Below are 19238 nucleotides of genomic sequence, written 5' to 3'. Positions count from 1 at the left end.
AAAACAAGACACTCTTCAAGGAGAACAGGGTATGGATAGTAGGCTTACCAGATCACAGGATTTATTATAAAGCTATAGTAATCAAGACAGTGTGATATTGGCAAAGGGAGAAGCAAACCTGACCATTACAAAAAGCCAAATTTCACTGTATATAAATTATATCTCAATAAAAGAGCAAAATGACCTTGTATGTTCTGGACTTTTTTGTTGCATTGATCTATTTGTTAGTTCTACCCTGAATACGTAGTTTTAAGTCTTGAAGTCAGAAAGTATAAGTGCTGCAACTTTGTTCTTTCTCAATATTGTTCTGGATATTTTAGGTCTTTTATATTGCCACATACATTTTAGAATTAGTTTATCACTTTATCAATGTGAAAATGGGTAAATAAGTTCATATAGCGGAATATGACCCTGCATTGAAAAATTGGTGAGCTACAGTGACCCTCAGCAACAGAGATAAATCTTAAAATGATATTGAGTCAAACAAGGAAAGCTACAGAAAACAAAATACAGTATTGGGTGATTTTCATAAAACTGAAAACAAAGCTAATCTAAATAACATATAGTATAGGCATATACATAGATGTGATAAAATATTAAAACTAAAAAGCAGGGGATCCCTGGTTAGCTCAGCGGTTTGGCGCCTGCCTTCGGCACAGGGCATGATCCTGGAGTCCTAGGATCAAGTCCCATGTTGGGCTTCTTGCATGAAGCCTGGTTCACCCTCTGCCTCTGTCTCTGTCTCTCTCTAATTCATGCTCTCATGAATAAATAAATAGAATATTTTTAAAAAATAAAAAGTAAAAATAAAAGGCAAAGGAAGGATAAGCACCAAGGTCAGGACAGTGGGAGCAATGGAAGTTTTGGGGTGCCAGTTTTTGGAATGTTCCAGCCCCTGGATTGGGAGGCAAATTCATTGAGTTAGACTATTTTTGCTTTGAAAGTTACAAAGACTCTTTTGCTTGTATTCAAAATATTTGTAAAGATTAAAGAATTGAAAATAGCAAAATAATTGTTAGCACACAATATACAGTTGTTTTCCACTTCTAGTGTCCTGGAAGGCAGCCCTGGTGGCCCAGCGGTTTAGCGCCGCCTTCAGCCCAGGATGTGGTTCTGGAGACTCAGGATCGAGTCCCACGTCGGGCTCCCTGCAAGGAGCCTGCTTCTTCCTCTGCCTTTGTCTCTGCCTCTCTCTCTCTCATGAGTAAATAAATAAAAATCTTTTTAAAAAATATTATTAAAAAAAAATATATATATATATTATTCCCCATTAGTACACACAGATCTACCTCATTCTTCCTAATGGCTACATAGCATTTCATTATCTGAATCCACCGTCAGTTAGTATTTAGTCAGTCCTCTGTTATGATGAACATTTGGGTTGTTCCTAGTCTATATATAAACAGTGTTGCAATTAATATTATTATATATACATCCTTCTACAGTATATCTGTAAGGTCATATTTCTCAAACTGAAGTTACTATGGGAAGAAATGTATTATAAATCTGAATAGGTGCCTTAAACTTCTTGTTCAACTTTAGTTAATACTTTAAGGCAATGGTGAGAAATGCAAACAAGAGTTTCCACAAAGATATCAACAAGGAGTACCTGAGGACACCTGTGAGTATGTGCCTGACTGCTTTTGCACATGCAAGATATTTGGAACAGAGAAGGTGTGTGTATGGGGTGAGGATGACTATGCATTCACCACTTGTGAAAAGCAACATTTGTGACCTAAGGCCTCCAGGCCTGTTGGACAGCAGTTCCGTTCAGATCCACAGACTCAGCCCAACTCTTGCCTACTCCCTGGATGCCCCAGGAGAGGCCCGGAAGGTGAAAGAAGAGACAGCCATCCTGATCTTGGGCACATCTATTGTTGTGGTAGCCTTTGAGGCATCTGGCCAGGCTTTCTCGCAGTGCTGGCTGGGCATAGGTGCCCAGTCCCAGAACGTAAACAAGAGTGACCCTTAAAATAACTTTTCCTGAGAGAGACAGAGCCCAGCTGGATTCTCTATTCTACCCTCAGGGTCCTCCCCCCAGGGCGAGATTAGTGTTTTGCAAGAGAGGTAGTCACTCAGGGCGCAAAATTTACACCCACACCAAAAAACTTCATAATCAAGATAAAGAATATTTTAATGAAGTATTTTAAAAATTCAGAATTAATGAAAAAAAAACCCACAATGAACACAACACCAAAATTTTAAGTACTAAGGACAAGATCAAACCCTGCACTTTACCACCTTGCTTGTCTTGCATTATTAGCCCTGGTTCCAATAAACCTTTATTTACAAAAACATAATCTTAAAAAATTCTTGAAAAGAAGAAGAAAAAAAAAATTCTTTATTATGGGGGCGCCTGGGTGGCTCGTTCGTTGTGCCTTCGGTGGGCTCAGGTTTGGGGATTGAGCCACAGTAAGGCCCGTGCTGGTCGTGGAGCCTGCTTAGGATTCTCTCCCTTCCCTCTGCCCCTCTCCTGCTCACACGCGCTCTCTCTCTCAAAAGAAATTTTTTATTACATATTGCAATAACTATTGTTACTGTGATAAAATACACATAATGTAAATTTTACCATTTTAACCATTTTTAAGTGTACAGTGTGGCCTTAGGTACATTCACAGGTTGTTGTGTAACGATAGGATTTTTAAAATATTACACTGAAATATTATATATTGTGATTACGGAGTTTGGGGGCGCCCGAGCCCAGAGCCTCGCTCGCCTTACTCTAGTCCTCGCCCGCCTCCCCCACCCCTCGCCCCCTCCTGGAGCTTGAGAATCAAAAACTTCAGGTTTCTCCCAACCGGCAGCACCAGGAGTTACTCCAGGAGCGATCAGGCCACCGAGGATGTCCGTCCATGCAGCCACGCGCGACAGGAAGAGTTGCTCCGCCTGCATCCGCCCGTCCCCTTCGCTCTCCTCTTGCGACGGGACACACCTGGCGGGCGCGCCCTCTACCTGCCTAGGGACACCTGGCCGGCGGCCCGCAGCGGGTGGCCCGCCCGGCTCGGTGGCCCGGGCTTCCCCTCGGCCAATGAGGAAGAGGGAGCCTCCGGGCTCGGGCCGCGTCCGGCCGAGCGGCCAATGGGAGCGCGGCATGCAAATGAGCAGGTGCGGTGGCGGCCGGCCCGTCAAGGCGGCCGGGGCTCGGGGGATGTCAGAGGAGAGCCGCGCGGCCTCGGAGCAGGAGTCCGGGCTTCCAGCTGCGAGCTCCGGTTCCCGCCATGGCCCCCGCGCCGCCCCCCGCGGTCTCCTTCTCCCCGGCCGAGGTCCAGCGGCGCCTGGCGGCCGGCGCCTGCTGGGTCCGCTGCGGGGCCCGCCTCTACGACCTCACCGGCTTCTTGCGGCACCACCCGGGGGGCGAGCAGCTGCTGCGGGCCCGGGCCGGCCAGGATGTGAGCGCCGACCTGGACGGGCCGCCGCACCGGCACTCGGCCAACGCGCGCCTCTGGCTCGAGCAGTACTACGTGGGCGACCTGCAAGGAGACCCTCAGGTAGGTCCGGGCCGGGGTCACCGCCCCCCCACACTGCCCGCCGCCCCCCCCCCCACTCACCCCAAGCCAGTACACCTGCCCTCTAGGAGGGCCCAAGGTGACAGCCTGCACTCTCACCTTCACTTCTCCCTCTCTCCAGGTAACAGGTCACTGCCCGCCTCCCGCCCCCCCCCCGCCCCCCCCGGACTTGGCCTTCCTCTCCAGCGTTTCTCCCGACCTGAGCCTCTTCTATCTGCTACTTCTACACCTCCCCAGTTACTCCCTCCTTCCCACTTGTTGCTTCTGCAGCCTCTGCCATCTGACTCTTTGGATCGCCTTTTACGAGCCCCTCACACTCTCAGTCTTTCCTTCCTGTTCCCTTATCAGCCTCTTGCTCTTTGCAGCTATTCTTCGTTTCTGTTGGATAAGAGCGTCCAACCTCAGCTGCCCTCCCCTCCTGCTGCTGCTCCCGAAAGTCACAGATCAGTCACCCTTCTCAGCCAGTTTGGATTTCCTAGTGCTGTCCGAGTCTGCACTAGGACTTCCCTGGGTAGGTGGAGAGGTTGGGGCAGTGTCTCTGATGGACTCTGTCCTCCCATGCCTCCGACCTCCCTGTATTTCTTGTCTTGCATGCTGGCATAAGTATCCAAAAGAGCAAAGTGACAGGGGTAAGCTGGTGTTTGGGGGGCGCGAGGATTAGCACTGTGAACTGCATGTTGCTGGGCAGGGCAGCCTCATGATGCTATGTAAGCCTCCCACCGATCCTGGGGTACGTTCTGTTATCCCCATTTTAGGATGTGGAAACTGAGGCTCAGGGAGGCTCTGCAGTTCGTCCAGTCAAAGAGCTAGTTAGTGGAAAAGCCAAATGTATCTGACTCCAAACTGGATGCTGTGTCCATCACAAGATCTGTGGATGTGGGAGATTGCCCCTGTCCACAGGGCTCCAGGCAGGCTGAGCCAGAGGCAAACTGACTCCTTCCCCAGGTTTGACTGTGGAACTGATGATAGTGGGATCATCATACTTGGGCATTAAGCCAACAGTTGTTTCCTGTTTTCAGGGTGGCCCCAACAAGTGTTTTTAGACTTTGGATAAAAGGACTTGCCTCTCACTGTTCCTGGTGGCTCCCCACAGGACCATCTTGTCTAATACTTAAATCATTTATTCACTCACTCCCTTTGTCCTTTAATGATTGTCAGCACCGAGCTAGGTGCCAACCAATACAGTCTTCATGGAGCTAACAGGGTAATGAGGAAATATTCTAATGTCACAGTAATTAATTACCTGATACTATCAGAATGTGGATTTGGAGGTGAGGAGTTCAAGGAGAGCTTTCTTGAGAAAGTGACATATGCACATAGAGCTAAATGATGACTAGAGGGTTAGCCTGGTGAAGAGCGACAGGATGAGCGTTCCAGACAGAGGGAACAGCATGTGTGAAGAAGGCTCTGAAGGGTAAGGACTTGGCAGTTAAGGGACAGAAATAAAACCAAAGGGGAAGGAGGCCAGAAATCAGCCAGGGCTACATCATGCAGGGCCTCCTAGGCTATGGGCAGGATTTGGTGCTTGAGTCTAAGAACGACAGGAACCCAGGGAAGGGATTTGAACAGGGGTGTGTTGTGGTCAGATTTGCATCTTTGGAAGAACACCCTGGCTTCAGTGCCAAGAAGGAATGGAGGGAGCCAGCTGGGTGTGAGGAGACCATGCAGGAGGCTACCGCATAGCCTGGGCAAGAGGTGAAGGTGGCTGAGACCAAGGAGTGAAGAGGGTTTTGAAACTGGGAGATTTCATAGGTAAAATGCCAGGGCTCAGCATTCTGCAGTGGGAGCACAACTAATCTTGGAAGTTGGTGTTTGGTTTCAGGTCATGCTGAAGGTGCAGAGGTTTAGCTTTAGATATAACTACAGCTGAGTGCAGGAAACGAGACGTTGGGACCAGATGACTAGAGATTTCCAGGCTTGTGATGGCTAATGGGAACCATCCTACATTGTAGCTGCGTACTATAAACAGGAGCCTTAGGGTGTGGCTTCTCTCCCCAGATAGCGAGGATCACCCCAGGCCAGCTGCCCTAGATGGCTCCACCTCCCAGCTCTGCTCACCACATTATGGTTTGCTTTGGCTTTGCTTGGCTTTGCCTTACCTGACCCTCAGGGAGGACTCAGAGAATATGGAGACCATATTTGCTTCCTACCCCTACACTCACCTGTTACCCCAAGAGTCCCCATGTGGCCATGTTGCAGGCATCCTTATATCTGGGCCCCAATCTGAGGATGTGGGGGAAAAACTAAAAACCAGCAACGCATTTACTACACCATGGCTCAAACTTGACCAGTAGCCATACTTACCCAATACTACAGTTGCCTGTCAGCTTCTGTCTACAGATTTCTCTTCTGGAAACTAGTATAGCGTTGTCTTTAAATTGAGGGAGAAAGGTAGCCAGAGGAGAAATCTGGAATGGGATATCCTGTACAGAGAGAAGTCCTCTCCTTACAGCCTGACCGGAGACATTTCTGTCCTCCTTTCTGGCTAAGCCCTTCCAGCAACCTTTATATTGCTTTCTTCACCTCCCTTCTCTCTTCCTGCTAGATCAGAGATGTTGACATCTGCAGAGCTTAGAGCCCAGCTCCTATAATGAAAAGACCAGGAGGGGTGACGGGAAAGGGAAATGTCGGAACCAGCTCTATTTGTTTGGAATTCCTTTCTTTCTTTGTTTTTTAAGATTTTATTTATTTGAGAGAGAGAGCATGAGCAGGGCAGGGAGGGGCAGAGGCCAAGGGAGAAGCAGCCTCTCCTGCTGAGCAGGGAGCCCAATGTGGAGCTCCATCCCAGGACCCTGGGATCATGACCTGACCACCCAAAGGCAGATGATTAACCAAAGGAGTCATCCAGGCACCCCTGGAGTTCATTTCTGAGTAGTACTCCTTCTAGGAGTCCTCCTTCCCCAGTGTAGTCCTTGGAGGGGGGCGTCCTAGAGCTCTGCTGTGAAATTTCCAGGGAGAAGCCCTGGTGCCTTTGGTTTCCCCTGTTCCCCAATTTGTCACACCCCCTCACACACTCCTAGGTACTCTTGCACGCACATTCACACTCACACAAAGGCACACACAAACACAAAACAAGTCAAACTCGTTTGAGCCAACATACTGTCAGGATGAAACAAGGTCTGCTGTGGCTGTGGTCTTGGACTTGAGGAAGCTGAGCTGCACGCCTAGAGCGAGTGAGAGAGCTATGGCTGAGCAGAGAAGTTAAGCCTTCTTCTTATCCTGACCCTTGAGGGGGAGGTGGGGGGGCAAGCAAACTCCTCACTCCAAGCTCAGGTAAGAGCAGTGTTCTTCCAACTGTAGCTCATGTTGTTAGTGGGGTGTGAGGCCCATTTATTGAGCTGCAACCATCATTTATTTATTTAAGATTTTATTTGTTTATCTATTTTAGAGAGGGAGAAAGAGAGAGAGAAGGCATGTGGGCAGGGAGATGGGCAAAGGGAGAGAATCCCAAGCAGACTTTCCACTGAGCGCAGAGCCCAACGTGGGGTGCGATCTCACAACTCTGAGATCACTACCCAAGCTGAAGCCAAGAGTTGGACGCTTAACCCGACTGAGCCACCCAGGCAGCCTGCGCAGCAACTGGCATTTAAAAGGAATAAATAAGAAAGGAAAGAACTTTAGGTTCAAATCCTCCCAAGGTCTGTGGGAGGACCAAGTCTGTGTTTCCCAGACTTGGGTCATCCATGAATCACTGTCGAGTTTTTTTTCTGAATTGGTATACCACTTGAACATACTTAATATTTATCATTAAGTAGACTCACTTTTTACACCGTAGCCAATAATACCGGTGCAATCACAAGTTTTACATGCACTTTAAAACAGATGGAGAGCTATTAAGATAATTGCTCATCCCTTGTATCCCCTAGGATCATCTTGGGTACCATCAGTGGAGTAAATATCATACTTTGGAAAACATACAAAGCAGAGCTTCTTTTTTTTTTTTTTTTTTTTTAAAAAAAGCAGAGCTTCTTAAACCTGGTGTTCTGTGGATCGTTTTCTGGGATTGGTGAATGAGATGAAATTGTGTGTAAAATATACCTGGTTGTACATTTGTCTAATAAGAGAGCTACAGCTTTTATCATAGTCCAACCAAAATCCTCCCCTCACTCCAAACCCGCCACCAAGAGGCTAATAACTGTGAAAGGGTGGCTCGTCCTTCCCCCATCTCACACGTGCAGGCCTCGGGAGGTCCTCCCACCTGCAAACATCTGGCCCTGCCTCTGGAGAGAAGCCCTCCAATTGAGAAGACCCTGGAGGAAGGCAAACCCCAACTCCCCAGCCACTGCTGTTGGGATAACTCTGATGTTCTGGGTGCTGTGTCCTAATCCTACAAGGTGCATCCATCTCTGAGTGGCTGAGAAGTCCCCCTCTACTACCACGGGGGGCTTTGCCAGCCTTTGGGGGGTCTGGCCGTGCAGAGCTTCAGGACTTGAGTAATTCGATGGAGTAGAGCATCTAGGTGGAGGAGGACTCAGAGGTCCCACCCCACCGCTGAAGCTACCCTTACCAAGGTCATCGGGACCTTTGCCTCACTGAACGCAGTCACCAGTTCACACCTTACCTCACCTCCTCTGGCAGCAGCTCTAGATGCAATCCCCACTCCCCTTCCTTGAACTTTCTTCACTTTCTTCACTTGGCTTCCCGATACCACGTCCTTTAGTTTTCCACCTGCATTAGTTTTCTGTGGCTGATATAACAAATCACCATAAACTCAGTGGCTTAAAGCAACACAGATGTATTCTGTTATAGTTCTAGAGTTCAGAAGTCAGAAGTGAGTCAGCATTTGGAAAAATCCATTTTCTTGCCTTTTTCAGCATTTATTTACTTGATTTTTAAGGTAAATAATAAATAAATAAATTTTATTTATTTATGTATTTGACAGAGAGATAGAGCCAGAGAGCACAAGCAGGGGGAGCAGCAGACAGAGGGAGAGGGAGAAGCAGACTCCCTGCTGAGCAGGGAGCCTGTTGTGAGGCTCGATCCCAGGACCCCAGGATCATGACCTGAGCCAAAGACAGACGCTCAACCAACAGTGCCACCCAGGTGCCCTTATTAATTTATTTTAAACTATGGTTTTGATTTATTTTTTTAAATAGGCTCCACCCCCAGCGTGGAGTCCAACATGGGGCTTGAACTTGCAGCCCTCAGATCAAGACCTGAGCTGAACTCAAGAGTTAGATGCCTAACCGACAGAGCCAGCCAGGCACCTCCTTTTCCAGCTTTTAGAAGTTGCTGGTATACTTGGCTCATGGCCCCCAGACAGCAATTGCGTCTCTCCAACCCTTGCTGCCTTCTTCTCTGACTCTCCCGCCTTCATATTTCACTCCTAAGGACCCTTGTGATTACACTAAGCCCACCAGGTTAATCCAGTGTAATCTCCCCATCCCAAGGTCCTAAACTTAATCACATCTGCAAAGTTGCTTTTGCCATGTAATGTAACATATTCACGGGTTCCAGGCCTGGGGACATAGACTTGGGGGCAGGTGGGTGCATGACTCCACCTACCTCACCACCTATAGCCCTAGTTAGTTCTCAGTCTCCTTTGCTAGTTTCTCTTGCTTCTCATTTCACAGAGAATTTTGCAAAGTTTAAATGGAACCATACTATGGGTACTCTGCTAGATGGCTTCTTCCACTCAATACTATGTCTAGGAGATTATCTGTGTTTTCCTTACTCTTTTTTTAAATAAAATATTTATTTATTTATTTATTTGAGAGAGAGGGAGCAAGAGTGGGAGAGGTGGAGGAGCAGAGGGAGGAGGAGAAGCAGACTCCCCGCTGGCCGCTGAGCAGGGAGCCCCACGTGGTGTTCGATCCCAGGACCCTGGAATCATGATCTGAGCCTAAGGCAGATGCTTAACCGACCCAGGCACCCCTTCCTTACTCTTGATAGCAACTGTCTCCACTGTCTGCTCTGAACTAGAGAGGCCATGAGCTACAGAAAGGAAAAAATGGAGAATAACTGGGGTACAGAGAGGACAGTTTGCACAGACCACACACTGATCCTCATGAGCTTCCTTAGTCTTCCTTCCAGGATATCTCCCCACTTCTGCTCTACTTTGGCCAGCGCCCCACTAAGCTCATTCTTGCAGCAGTCTCCTGGAGAGGACTCTCCCTGAGACCTTTTCTAAAGAGAATTTTATTATATCACAGCAGTATTCCTAACCTCAGGGCCCCCCACTGCCACCTGCTCTGGGTCCAGCTCCAATGTTACTTCTTTCACAGAGCTTCCTGCCCTTTGCCTATACCTACATTACAGAGTTCATATTGCTCTTCCATATTTACTGTGTTTTCACGACGTATCTTATCTTCTCAACTAAACTATAAACTCTCTGATGACTGGAATCATCTGATTTCATCTGGGTTCCTCTAGGACGCACTAGCACAGTGCCGTATGCCAACATGATCAGTGTTTGAATAAATGAAGAGTGAGCTGCTTGGAAAACCAAGACCTGTGCATAATTGAGAAGGAAAGTGGTAATCTTAGCACATACTAGATTCTTCAAGAATTACAAAGTAAAAAAAAAAATCTCTTGCCAGTTCTTTGTTGGCTTAAAGAGCTGGGAATTTGGTGAAAAGGATGGAAGCTATCAATTGGGTCTCTATTTCTTCCTTTGCCCTCAGTTATTCTCAGCCAGAGAGTTGACCAATGTCTTCCATGTAGGCTACACATGCCCATGAGTCCCCTACAGGGGTAATGTGAAGTTAGTGATGGAAAATGCCAGTCGAAAGCCCTCATTGCTGTCAGGGCTGTGACTGGACCCACATGGTTCCAAGTGTCTGCATGACATGCACAGGCAGGACCCAAGATGTCTGGATTTCCAGTTCTATTTACTCTTTCCTGGGTCTTTTCATGCAAATTTCTCCAAAGCATATGGTTTCAGAACAGTGGGTCTCAATCTTCTCTAATTGCTGCTTGTCTAGGATGATATGATATATAAACTTCATACTCAAGATTTTTTATACAATTCTCCAAATATTTTGTATTCCTGCCTTGATAGTATATTGCAAGGTATTTAAATAGCGGTACCAGATAAACAAATTTGGGGAACTCTGATGCATATGAATATGTTGTAAAGTCCTGTCATAAGAAAACTAACAGCCAGAAATTCTGTTGACTACACACATAGAGTAAACCATGAGATCTACAACAAACTTGGTTGATAATTACCTACGTGAAGTAGTCTTAATTTCTTCTTTAAAGGGAATAGAATTGGGGATCCCTGGGTGGCTCAGCGGTTTAGCACCTGCCTTTGGCACAGGGCGCGATCCTGGAGTCCCAGGATTGAGTCCTGCGTCGGGCTCCCTGCATGGAGCCTGCTTCTCCCTCTGCCTGTGTCTCTGCCTCCCTCTCTCTCTCTGTGTCTATCTTGAATAAATAAATAAAATCTTAAAAAAAAAAAAGGGAATAGAATTTAAAAGAAGTAGAGTTCTAGTTCTCTACCTTCTTCAGTGCCCTGTAGAACCTTCCCAACAGTGCTTAGCTCAGATTTCCCACTGGAAGGTGGATCTCTAGTAATAGCTTTGGTTTTATAAGTTCCAAATGTTTATGTTCCATAGTAACCCACTTAGTCACTAAGATCTAGTCCTTAGTCTTCTTTAATAACAAAAGTCTATGAAATGGGCATCATTTATCCACAGGGATGAAAGACGGCCTCAAATTCTTTTAAGTCAATTCAAGGCCACACTTTGAGACTGGCTGCCATGGAGAAATAAGGAACAACTACACTGGAATGAATAGAGACAGTTTCCGTGATCCTGTACACCACTCCCCGGAAGCCAGGCACAAGGCCAGACTAACCTGATTTAGTGGTTGCTTTTTCTTATCCTTGGACCTAAGTAGGAAAGTTTTTGACTCCCAGGAAAAAAATTCACTTGAAATGAATCTACTTTATTTCTTTTTAAAGATTTTTATTTTTTTTTTTTTTTGAGAGACAGAGGTGTGTGTGTGAGAGAGAGAGAGAGATCACAAGCAGGGAGGGGAAGAGCAGACAGAGAAGCAGACTCCTTGCTAAGCAGGGAGCCCAATGAGGGACTTGATCTCAGGACCCCAGGATCATGAACTGAGCTAAAGGCGATGCTCAACTGACTGAGCCACCCAGGCACCTAAAACGAATCTGCTTTAAATGAAGACTAAATTTCATAGAAAATGGGACAGGGATTTAGGAGAGGGGAACTTAATATCTTTCATAATGAAAATGAAGGGGCGCCTGGCTAGCTCAGTTGGTAGAGCATGCAACTCTTGATCTGAGGGTCATGACTGAGTCCCATGTTGGGTGTAGAGATTACTTAAAAAAAAAAAAAGAAAAAAAAAGGAAATTAAAAGAAAAACGTAACCAAAAATTGTTCTAGTTTATTTTAACCTGACAACAAAATTGAGATTGCAATCGCATTCAGGTTCTCAAATTGAGCAAGTAACAAATCAAGTAGTGTGGGCTTTGTGCACATGTATGGTTTTTCTGACAAAACTGTGTGAAAGCACAGTGTGACATTCCAAACTTCACATTGGCTTTCCACAGCATGATCATAAAGAGTCTTTTTGCAAGAATATTTAAGAGCTGGGGATCTCTCTTGATCCTTTGATAAACAGGTTATTCATTTTTTTTAAGAGCCCCGTCCTTTGCTGGTTGCCTGTGTTTCAGTGTTAAACAGCCCGACTTTGCCAGATCTTTATTTTGCAATGGAATTGTGAGTAAAACAGTTTCCTATCAATTTCACGGACTTCAAGAAATTTTTTGTATTATTAGCATTGATTTTTCAATTTCACTTTGCCTGGAGTTTGCATTTTGTTACGTTGTATGTTGTCAGATGACAGCAACCCCAACCATCACTTTGCCTAGACAGACTACAGAGAGTTGGGGGAGGCAGTGGTCAATGTTTGAGCAGGAGCTAAGCTCATAAATGCTGGGTTGGCTTGTGAATAGTTGCACATTACGGTGATTTTTGCTGTTCTTTGCAACTTGAATCTTTAGAGACTACGATAAAGAACACTTGGATAATAATGATTCATCTAGAACTAATAGTAACACATCCAAGTTCGTATAGCGATTTACATTTCTCTAGATATTTCTCATAGATTTGTATTTGAACCCTTAAAATAGGTGGGGCAGACATCAGTTCTCCCATTTCATACATGAGAAGCCTGTAGTTCTGAGAGATCCTGGAATGTGACAGGTCTCCAGGTACCCAGTATTTCCACTGCACACACATAGGGACAAATCTTAGGCCTGTGCTTAAACCAAGGTGGGTCTTTTTCTTACTGATTTATAATCACTACTTATATATAAAGAGTATTAGCCCATTTTCCATCATACCTATTACTATTTGTCCTTCAGTTTTCATTTGTCTTTTGACTTGTTTAATGTTTTTTCTCTATCTGAACCTTTAAAATGTCCATGTTGTAAAACATGGTTTTATCATTCTTAGAAAGACCACTTCCAATTTAAGATTTTATACATAAAAAATATTTTAGGATCAGGGCGCCTGGGTGGCTCAGTCAGTTAAGCATCTGACTCTTGATTTTGGCTCAGGTCATGATCTCAGGGTTGTGGGATCAAACCCCATGTAGGGCTGTGCACTCAGCAGGGCGTCTGCTTAAGATTCTCTCTCTCTCCCTCTCCCTCTGATCCTCTTCCCACTCACACATGTTTGCACAGGTGTTCTCTCTCTCTCTAAAACAGATAAATAAAATCTTAAGATATTAAGTATCTTGCTAATAATGTTATGCTTTATGTTTTTGTTATTTTTTCTTAAATTTATCTACCTGAAGTCTTTTTGGTTTAGGAACAAAATAGAGATTATTTTAGGTTTATATTTTTCTGAATGACCAGTTGGTTATCCTCATAGATTTATTGAATAATCACATTTCCCACTGGTTTAAAAAATACCTTTATCACACATCGATATTAGAAATATTTTGGTCCATTTGGGGACTTTATTCTGTACCAATGAAATCACTCATTTTCTATTAGGTTTTAGCCTTTAGGTTTTTTTGGTTTTCCCTTCTTTCTGTTCCATTCCAGCTGAGATTCTGCTCCCACCTGCTCCACTAGAGAATGCAAAGGGCAGGGCGGGGCTGAACATCATTTCTGAGCCATGTTGCTGGCCTTGGGGAAACAGTGTGACTTTCAGGGGCTGGGGTTGCCTAACATGCCCTGGACACTGAGATTGTGTGGCCAGAGCAGGGAGGAAGCAGCTCAAGGAAGCCCACGCAGGCGACAGGCCCCAGTCACCAAGACAGGAAGGGAGGGGGGCATACAAAGTGGGTGTCTAAGCGGTCATGGAATGGTAACAATTTCAGCGGGGAATGCAGGAGTGGGGAGGTGTGTGGAGGGAATGCCTGGAAGCAGCCTTGAAGCCACAACTCTGGGCAGGGATGGTCCTGTGTACCCTCCCTGCATTGTGTCCACAGCCTATGGTTGAGGCTAGAGGAGCAGTGAAGCAGCTGTGTTTGCTAACAGAGAACCTGGTGTCTTTCTTGTAGAGCACTATAAATCTCACACTTCTTGTCCCTCTGGCCAAGAGAACTGGATACTTATCCTCCTACCTTCCTTCATCAAAATCAAATAAGGAGCTTCTTAAAAATACATTTCTGGTCTTTCTGGGATGATGGAAATGTTCTACATCTTGATTTGGACATTGGCTACAAGAAGGCATATAATTGTCAAAACTTATCAAACCATATGCTTAAAATTAGTGATTTTAGGGGTACCTGGGTGGCTCAGTTGGTTAGGAGTCTGCCTTCGGCTCGGGTCATGATCCTAGGGTCCTGGGATGGACAATTAATTAGCATAATATGTTATAATATATATTTATGAGTGTGTGTATTTTATATATTTTTCCCCTGGGAGACTCTCCAAATCTATAAAATTAGAATCTCTGGGAGTGGGGTGCGTGGGTAGCTCAGTTGACTCTTCATTTTGGCTCAGGTCATGATCTAAGCGTTGTGAGATGGAGCCCTGCATCAGGCTCTGTACTCAACAGGGAGCCTGTTTGAGATTTTTCTCTCTCTCTACCTCTGCCCTCCTCAAATAAATAAATAAATCTTTAAAAAAAAAAAAACTCTCTGGAGGCAAGACCCTAGAAATCTATATTTTTAACAAGCATGCTGTATGGCTCAGAAGCACGGTAAAGTTTGCAGCCCACTGTCCTAGAAGGCTAAGGGCAGAGGGAATGGGATGGACAACAGGAGGCATAAAAGTTGCTCCATGGGCAGATCTCTCAGGATTACTGAAGAATCAGTATCCCCAAGCTCCTAGCGTGGGGCTTGGCGCAGAGCAGTTGTACAAACAGGCCACCTTCCCTTCCACCCATCCAGAAAGAGGAGGGGCCTGGGGTCTGCAGCCCAAGATCTGTGCCTAAGAGTTGTGTGTCTCATTGGCTGATGACGCTGTATGTGTCATTTAAACTCTCCCGGCTTTGGTTCCCTTATTCCCTGCATCACTATAGGATTTATGTGGCTACGGCGAGATCATGTGAGACCTGAAAGACAGAACATGTAGATTAAACTGAATCAAGATGATTATAAGTCCCCTCAGCCCCAGCTTTTGCTAGGAAAAGGTAGATTCCTGTTGAGCGGTGAGAGATGGATGTTTTCAGAACCTGAGTTGCTCTGTGCTCAGACCCTCTTGAGCAAAGCCACACCCTTCCCTCCTCCCTCCCCCAAGGAGATAGATATTCCCATCTCTCAGTATTGCCCCTCCCCTCAGCTAGGGCCTATGGGGTCTGTTCTGACCTGCTGTCCTCATTCCATCTTTACCTGGACAAGGGCAGAACTGGACCAGGGAACTCACCCCAGTCAGGGATAGACAGTCTCCAAAGATGAGGCTGGCAAAGGCTCCAAGTGGTCCCAGGAGCATACAGGGCCACCTTTCCCTACCACTGCTTCTTCCTCTATTCAAGCACAAATATAGTAGACATCTCCTCATGCTCACACTGAGCTCAGTGCTGGGGATAAAAAGACAACTTGTAGCTTCCCTCATGGGGCTTACCTGTGTGGAGGGAGGGGGACAAATAGGACAATTATAGGTGGTTGATAAGAGTTACAACAGAATATTTTATATATATGTTTTTATATGTGTGTATATATAATAGTCTATAGATGTATTATACAACAGAATAGATGATATATTTTAGAAAGAGGCTGCAACAGAGTGACAGCTATAACTTCTGATAAGAGTAGTCTGAGGTGTCTTCTCTGAAGAGCTGATATTTGATGGATGAAAAGGAGTCATCACAAAGGAGAACTGGGTAAAAAAAAATTCTATGCAGAGGGAACAGCAAATGTAAAGATACTGGAGTATGATAGGACTTGATGACATTAGGAATCCAAAAGGAGGTTCTTTAAAATATATATATTTATTTTAGAAGGAGGGAGAGAGAGAAAGAGTGAGAGCAGGGGGAGGGGCAGAGGGAGAGAGAGAATCTCAAGCAGACTCTGTGCTGAGTGTGGAACCTGACACAGGGCTCAGTCTCACGACCCTGAGATCATGACCTGAGCCAAAATCAAGCACTGGACGCTTAACCGACTAAGCCACCCAAGCACCCCCAAAAGGAGGCTCTTATGCTGCTAGATAGAGCATTGCAGGTGAGAGGGAATGTGGTGTGGGGTGAAGCGGGGGAGGGAAGCAGGAGTCTTGTCTCTGTAGAGCTCATGGTCCTCGGGGATTTAGATTTTATTCTGAGAACACTGGGCTGGAAGATTTTAAGTGGAAGACTGACAAAGTTGGTCTGTATTTTACTATTTTGTTCTGGTGGCCATGTGGAGGGTGGACTGAAGGAGTTCAAGAGTGGAGGCAGGAAGGGAGCTAAGAGGACATCACTGTCGTTGACAGAGGGATGTTGCCTGGACTGAGCCGCCGTTGAGACAGAAGGAAGTGGATAGGAATTGGAAATGTTTTAGAGGTGGAACCACTATAACTTGCTGATGGATTAAATGCTGGGAGTAAGGGAAAGAATTGAGGATGATGCCACGGTGACTTGAGCAACTGGGTGGTTCAATATATGGAAATGATGAATACTGGGGTGGAGACCCAGGTTTGGGGTGAGGTAATCAGAGTCTATTGGTTTGAAATGGACCACATTAGGTTTGAAATGCCAAGGAAATACTCAGAGATTTTCAAATAGTAGTTGAATATATGAGTCCAGCGCCGTGCTATCCAATATGGTAACCATTTACCACATGGGCCTATGAATTTTAAATTAATCAAAATTCAGTACTTCAGTTCCATGAGTCACATTTCAAGTGCTCAGTAGACATATGGGGCTAATAGCCTCTCTATCGGACAACAGATCTAGAACATTTCCATTATTACAGAAAATTCTATGGGGCAGCATTGGTCAGAGCTATGGCCCCGAGTTGAAAGGGATTTCTCTCTAGGATCATGGGATCCTAATCTGGTGACTCTAGTCCAGGAAGCTGGCATCCCAGTGCTGTTCACAAATAGCTCCTTCTTGCCCTTGACCACACCAGATTGTGTATTAAGTGATATCCGGAGCTCTATCAGAGAGGCACTGACCACCCGGAAGGGCAACTTACCCTGGGGTTGTTCTTCAAGGACGTCGTCTCCTGGGGCTAAAGCACCTTACAGCGACAAGTATAAACGTAGCGTTCAATGAGCATAAAACAGGGAGTAGAGGCTGTCACTCACTGGGAGACACCTGTTCTACGACTCGTGGTGGCGATTTGGCCAGTAGTGGGTTTGGAATTCGGTTAAACCAGGGGACGAGAAGACACAGGCTCAGAGGCCAACAGTCTTGTGTTCTAGAACTAGCCATACCGCTGCAGACAAGCCAGCCAACCTCCCTGAACTTAGGTTCAAGAACATTCCATGTCCTGGCACAGAGAGAGGGAGTTGTTTTAACCGGTAGGTTGGAATCCATAAAAAGTCGCCGGTGTGAGGCAGGTGCATTTTTGCCGTTGTTCTGTCTGTTCGGTGCCTCCTAGTGTTCTCAGCGCCATACACCTCCCTTTGGGCCTCTAGCTGCTGGGGGCAGCTGGACACAGGGCCTGGGCAGCATCTCACTGCAGAGAGGGTTTTCAGGCCACCCCCAGGCTGCGGGATAAAAGGCCATCTGTGCGGCCGGTCCAGCCCCGGCTTTCCCGAACAACATTCCTTTATGCCCTCTTGCCGCCCCCGCCCCCGCGCCCCGCCCGCGCACACTGCTTCCTTTCACGCCTCCGGTCGGCGTGTTTGTTTGTGGCGCGGAGGGCAGGCTCTGTTGTTCTTCTCTCTTCTCTCCCCGTCCCGCACCCGCACCCTCCGAGCAAACCCTCTCTGGGGACCCCAGGGTCCGCGCCCTGGAGGAGGGCTGGGCCCCGAGCATCCCGGGAGTGCTCCCCGCGGGCGGAGGAGGGGCGCCAAGAACCCGGGGCACCGCTTCGTCCCAGCAGCCCTGGCACTGCCTCGGCCCCTCTGTGCCTCTGTTTCCCCCATCTGCGGAATTCCTCCTGCCTGCCGCTCGGGGAGACTCGCCGTGAGGGCGGGGAGGTGCCAGCCACCCCAGGGGGTGTCAGCGGGGCTGGGGGGGGCAAGCACAGGCCCCAGGTGCCCCCGGAAAGCTGCAGGGGAAACTGAGGAGCGACTTGGAGGCCCCGAGGAAGGGGACGGAGGCCAGCCCCGTGGCCACAGCAGACAGCGGCCTGGAGCCTGCCCCCCCCCCCCCCCGGGGCTCTGTGCAGGCTGCCAGCCATCTAGTACCAGGCCTGCGTGCTGACAAGACCCTGGCTTCTGCGGTCTCAGCAGGGGACGCGCCGACTCCTTGGCATGAGCCCCAGAGGCCTCTCCCAGGGCTTGTCTCTGCCCCTTGAATGCCTTCTCCCGCCGCGGCCCTGTCTCCGTCCCAAAGGACACTCCAGGAGGACTGCTGCTAGTTTGCTAGGGTTGCAAAGTCCCACAGACCGGGTGGCGTGGGTGACAGAGATTTGCTGTCTGTTCTGGAGGCTGAAGTCCCCATCAAGGTGTCCATAGGGTGAGTTCCCTCTGAGGGCTGTGAGGGAGAGTGGGTTCCAGGCCTCTCCCTGGCTCCTGGTGGTTTGCTGGCAAGCTTTGGTGTTTCTTGGCTTGTAGATGCTTCACCTGCATCTCTGCCTTCGTCTTCACTTGGTGTTCCCCCTGAGTGTGTGTCTGTCTTCAAATTTTACCTTTTCATAGGGATATAAGTCACATTGGATTAGGGCCCACTCTAAGGACCTCATTTCAACCAATCAGATCTATGCCCTACCTCAAAATAAGGTCACATTGTGAGATACTGGGGGTCAGCCCTTCAGGATATGTGTTTGGGGTGGCGTAGGAGGGGACATAGTTCAACCCCTTACAGACCTCTGTGCTGGAAAGAGAGGTCCTTGGCACATGGCCTATGTCTTCACTGTGATGCCTTCACCACCACAGATTTTGTCTCCTTTCCAGTCACACAAGGAGAAAGAGATCCAGTAGAAATGAGTGTCTACCAATCCATTTCTGCTTTCTCTTGAAGCCAATCCTCTCTGCTAGACTAGAGGGAGGAGCAGGCTGAGGGTCATCCCTCCTCAAACCTTGCTGGGGCTCTGGCACCCAACCCACCCAGCGCCTTGGTATAGCTGACCCTGTAGGCCTGCCCCATGTGGGTGCAGCCCAGGCTCCACCTAGACCCCCTGTTCTGGGCATCGCATCAGAGGACAGAACTCTGGCTCCTGCCTGTCCGAGCGCCTCCTCCCCTGTGACTGTATCATGAGGCAGGAGGTCTGCAGCTCACC

At 47.3% G+C, this 19238-nt stretch overlaps 1 protein-coding gene across 1 annotated transcript in view; it reads left to right on the top strand.

Moving 5' to 3' along the window:
* Window positions 1–3149: 3149 nt before the first annotated feature.
* The window catches only part of FA2H (fatty acid 2-hydroxylase), a 45251-nt gene continuing 29162 nt past the window's right edge, over window positions 3150–19238 (top strand). The window contains exon 1 of the mRNA XM_077890480.1: window positions 3150–3488. Within this exon, the coding sequence (XP_077746606.1) occupies window positions 3219–3488 (270 nt within the window). The 5' untranslated portion in view covers window positions 3150–3218. The remainder of the gene's footprint in view (window positions 3489–19238) is intronic.

Source organism: Canis aureus, chromosome 3 (genome assembly GCF_053574225.1).
Source record: "Canis aureus isolate CA01 chromosome 3, VMU_Caureus_v.1.0, whole genome shotgun sequence".
NCBI lineage: Eukaryota > Metazoa > Chordata > Mammalia > Carnivora > Canidae > Canis > Canis aureus.
Note: the sequence above shows the minus strand (reverse complement) of the source record. Positions and strands in the feature narration are given on the sequence as shown.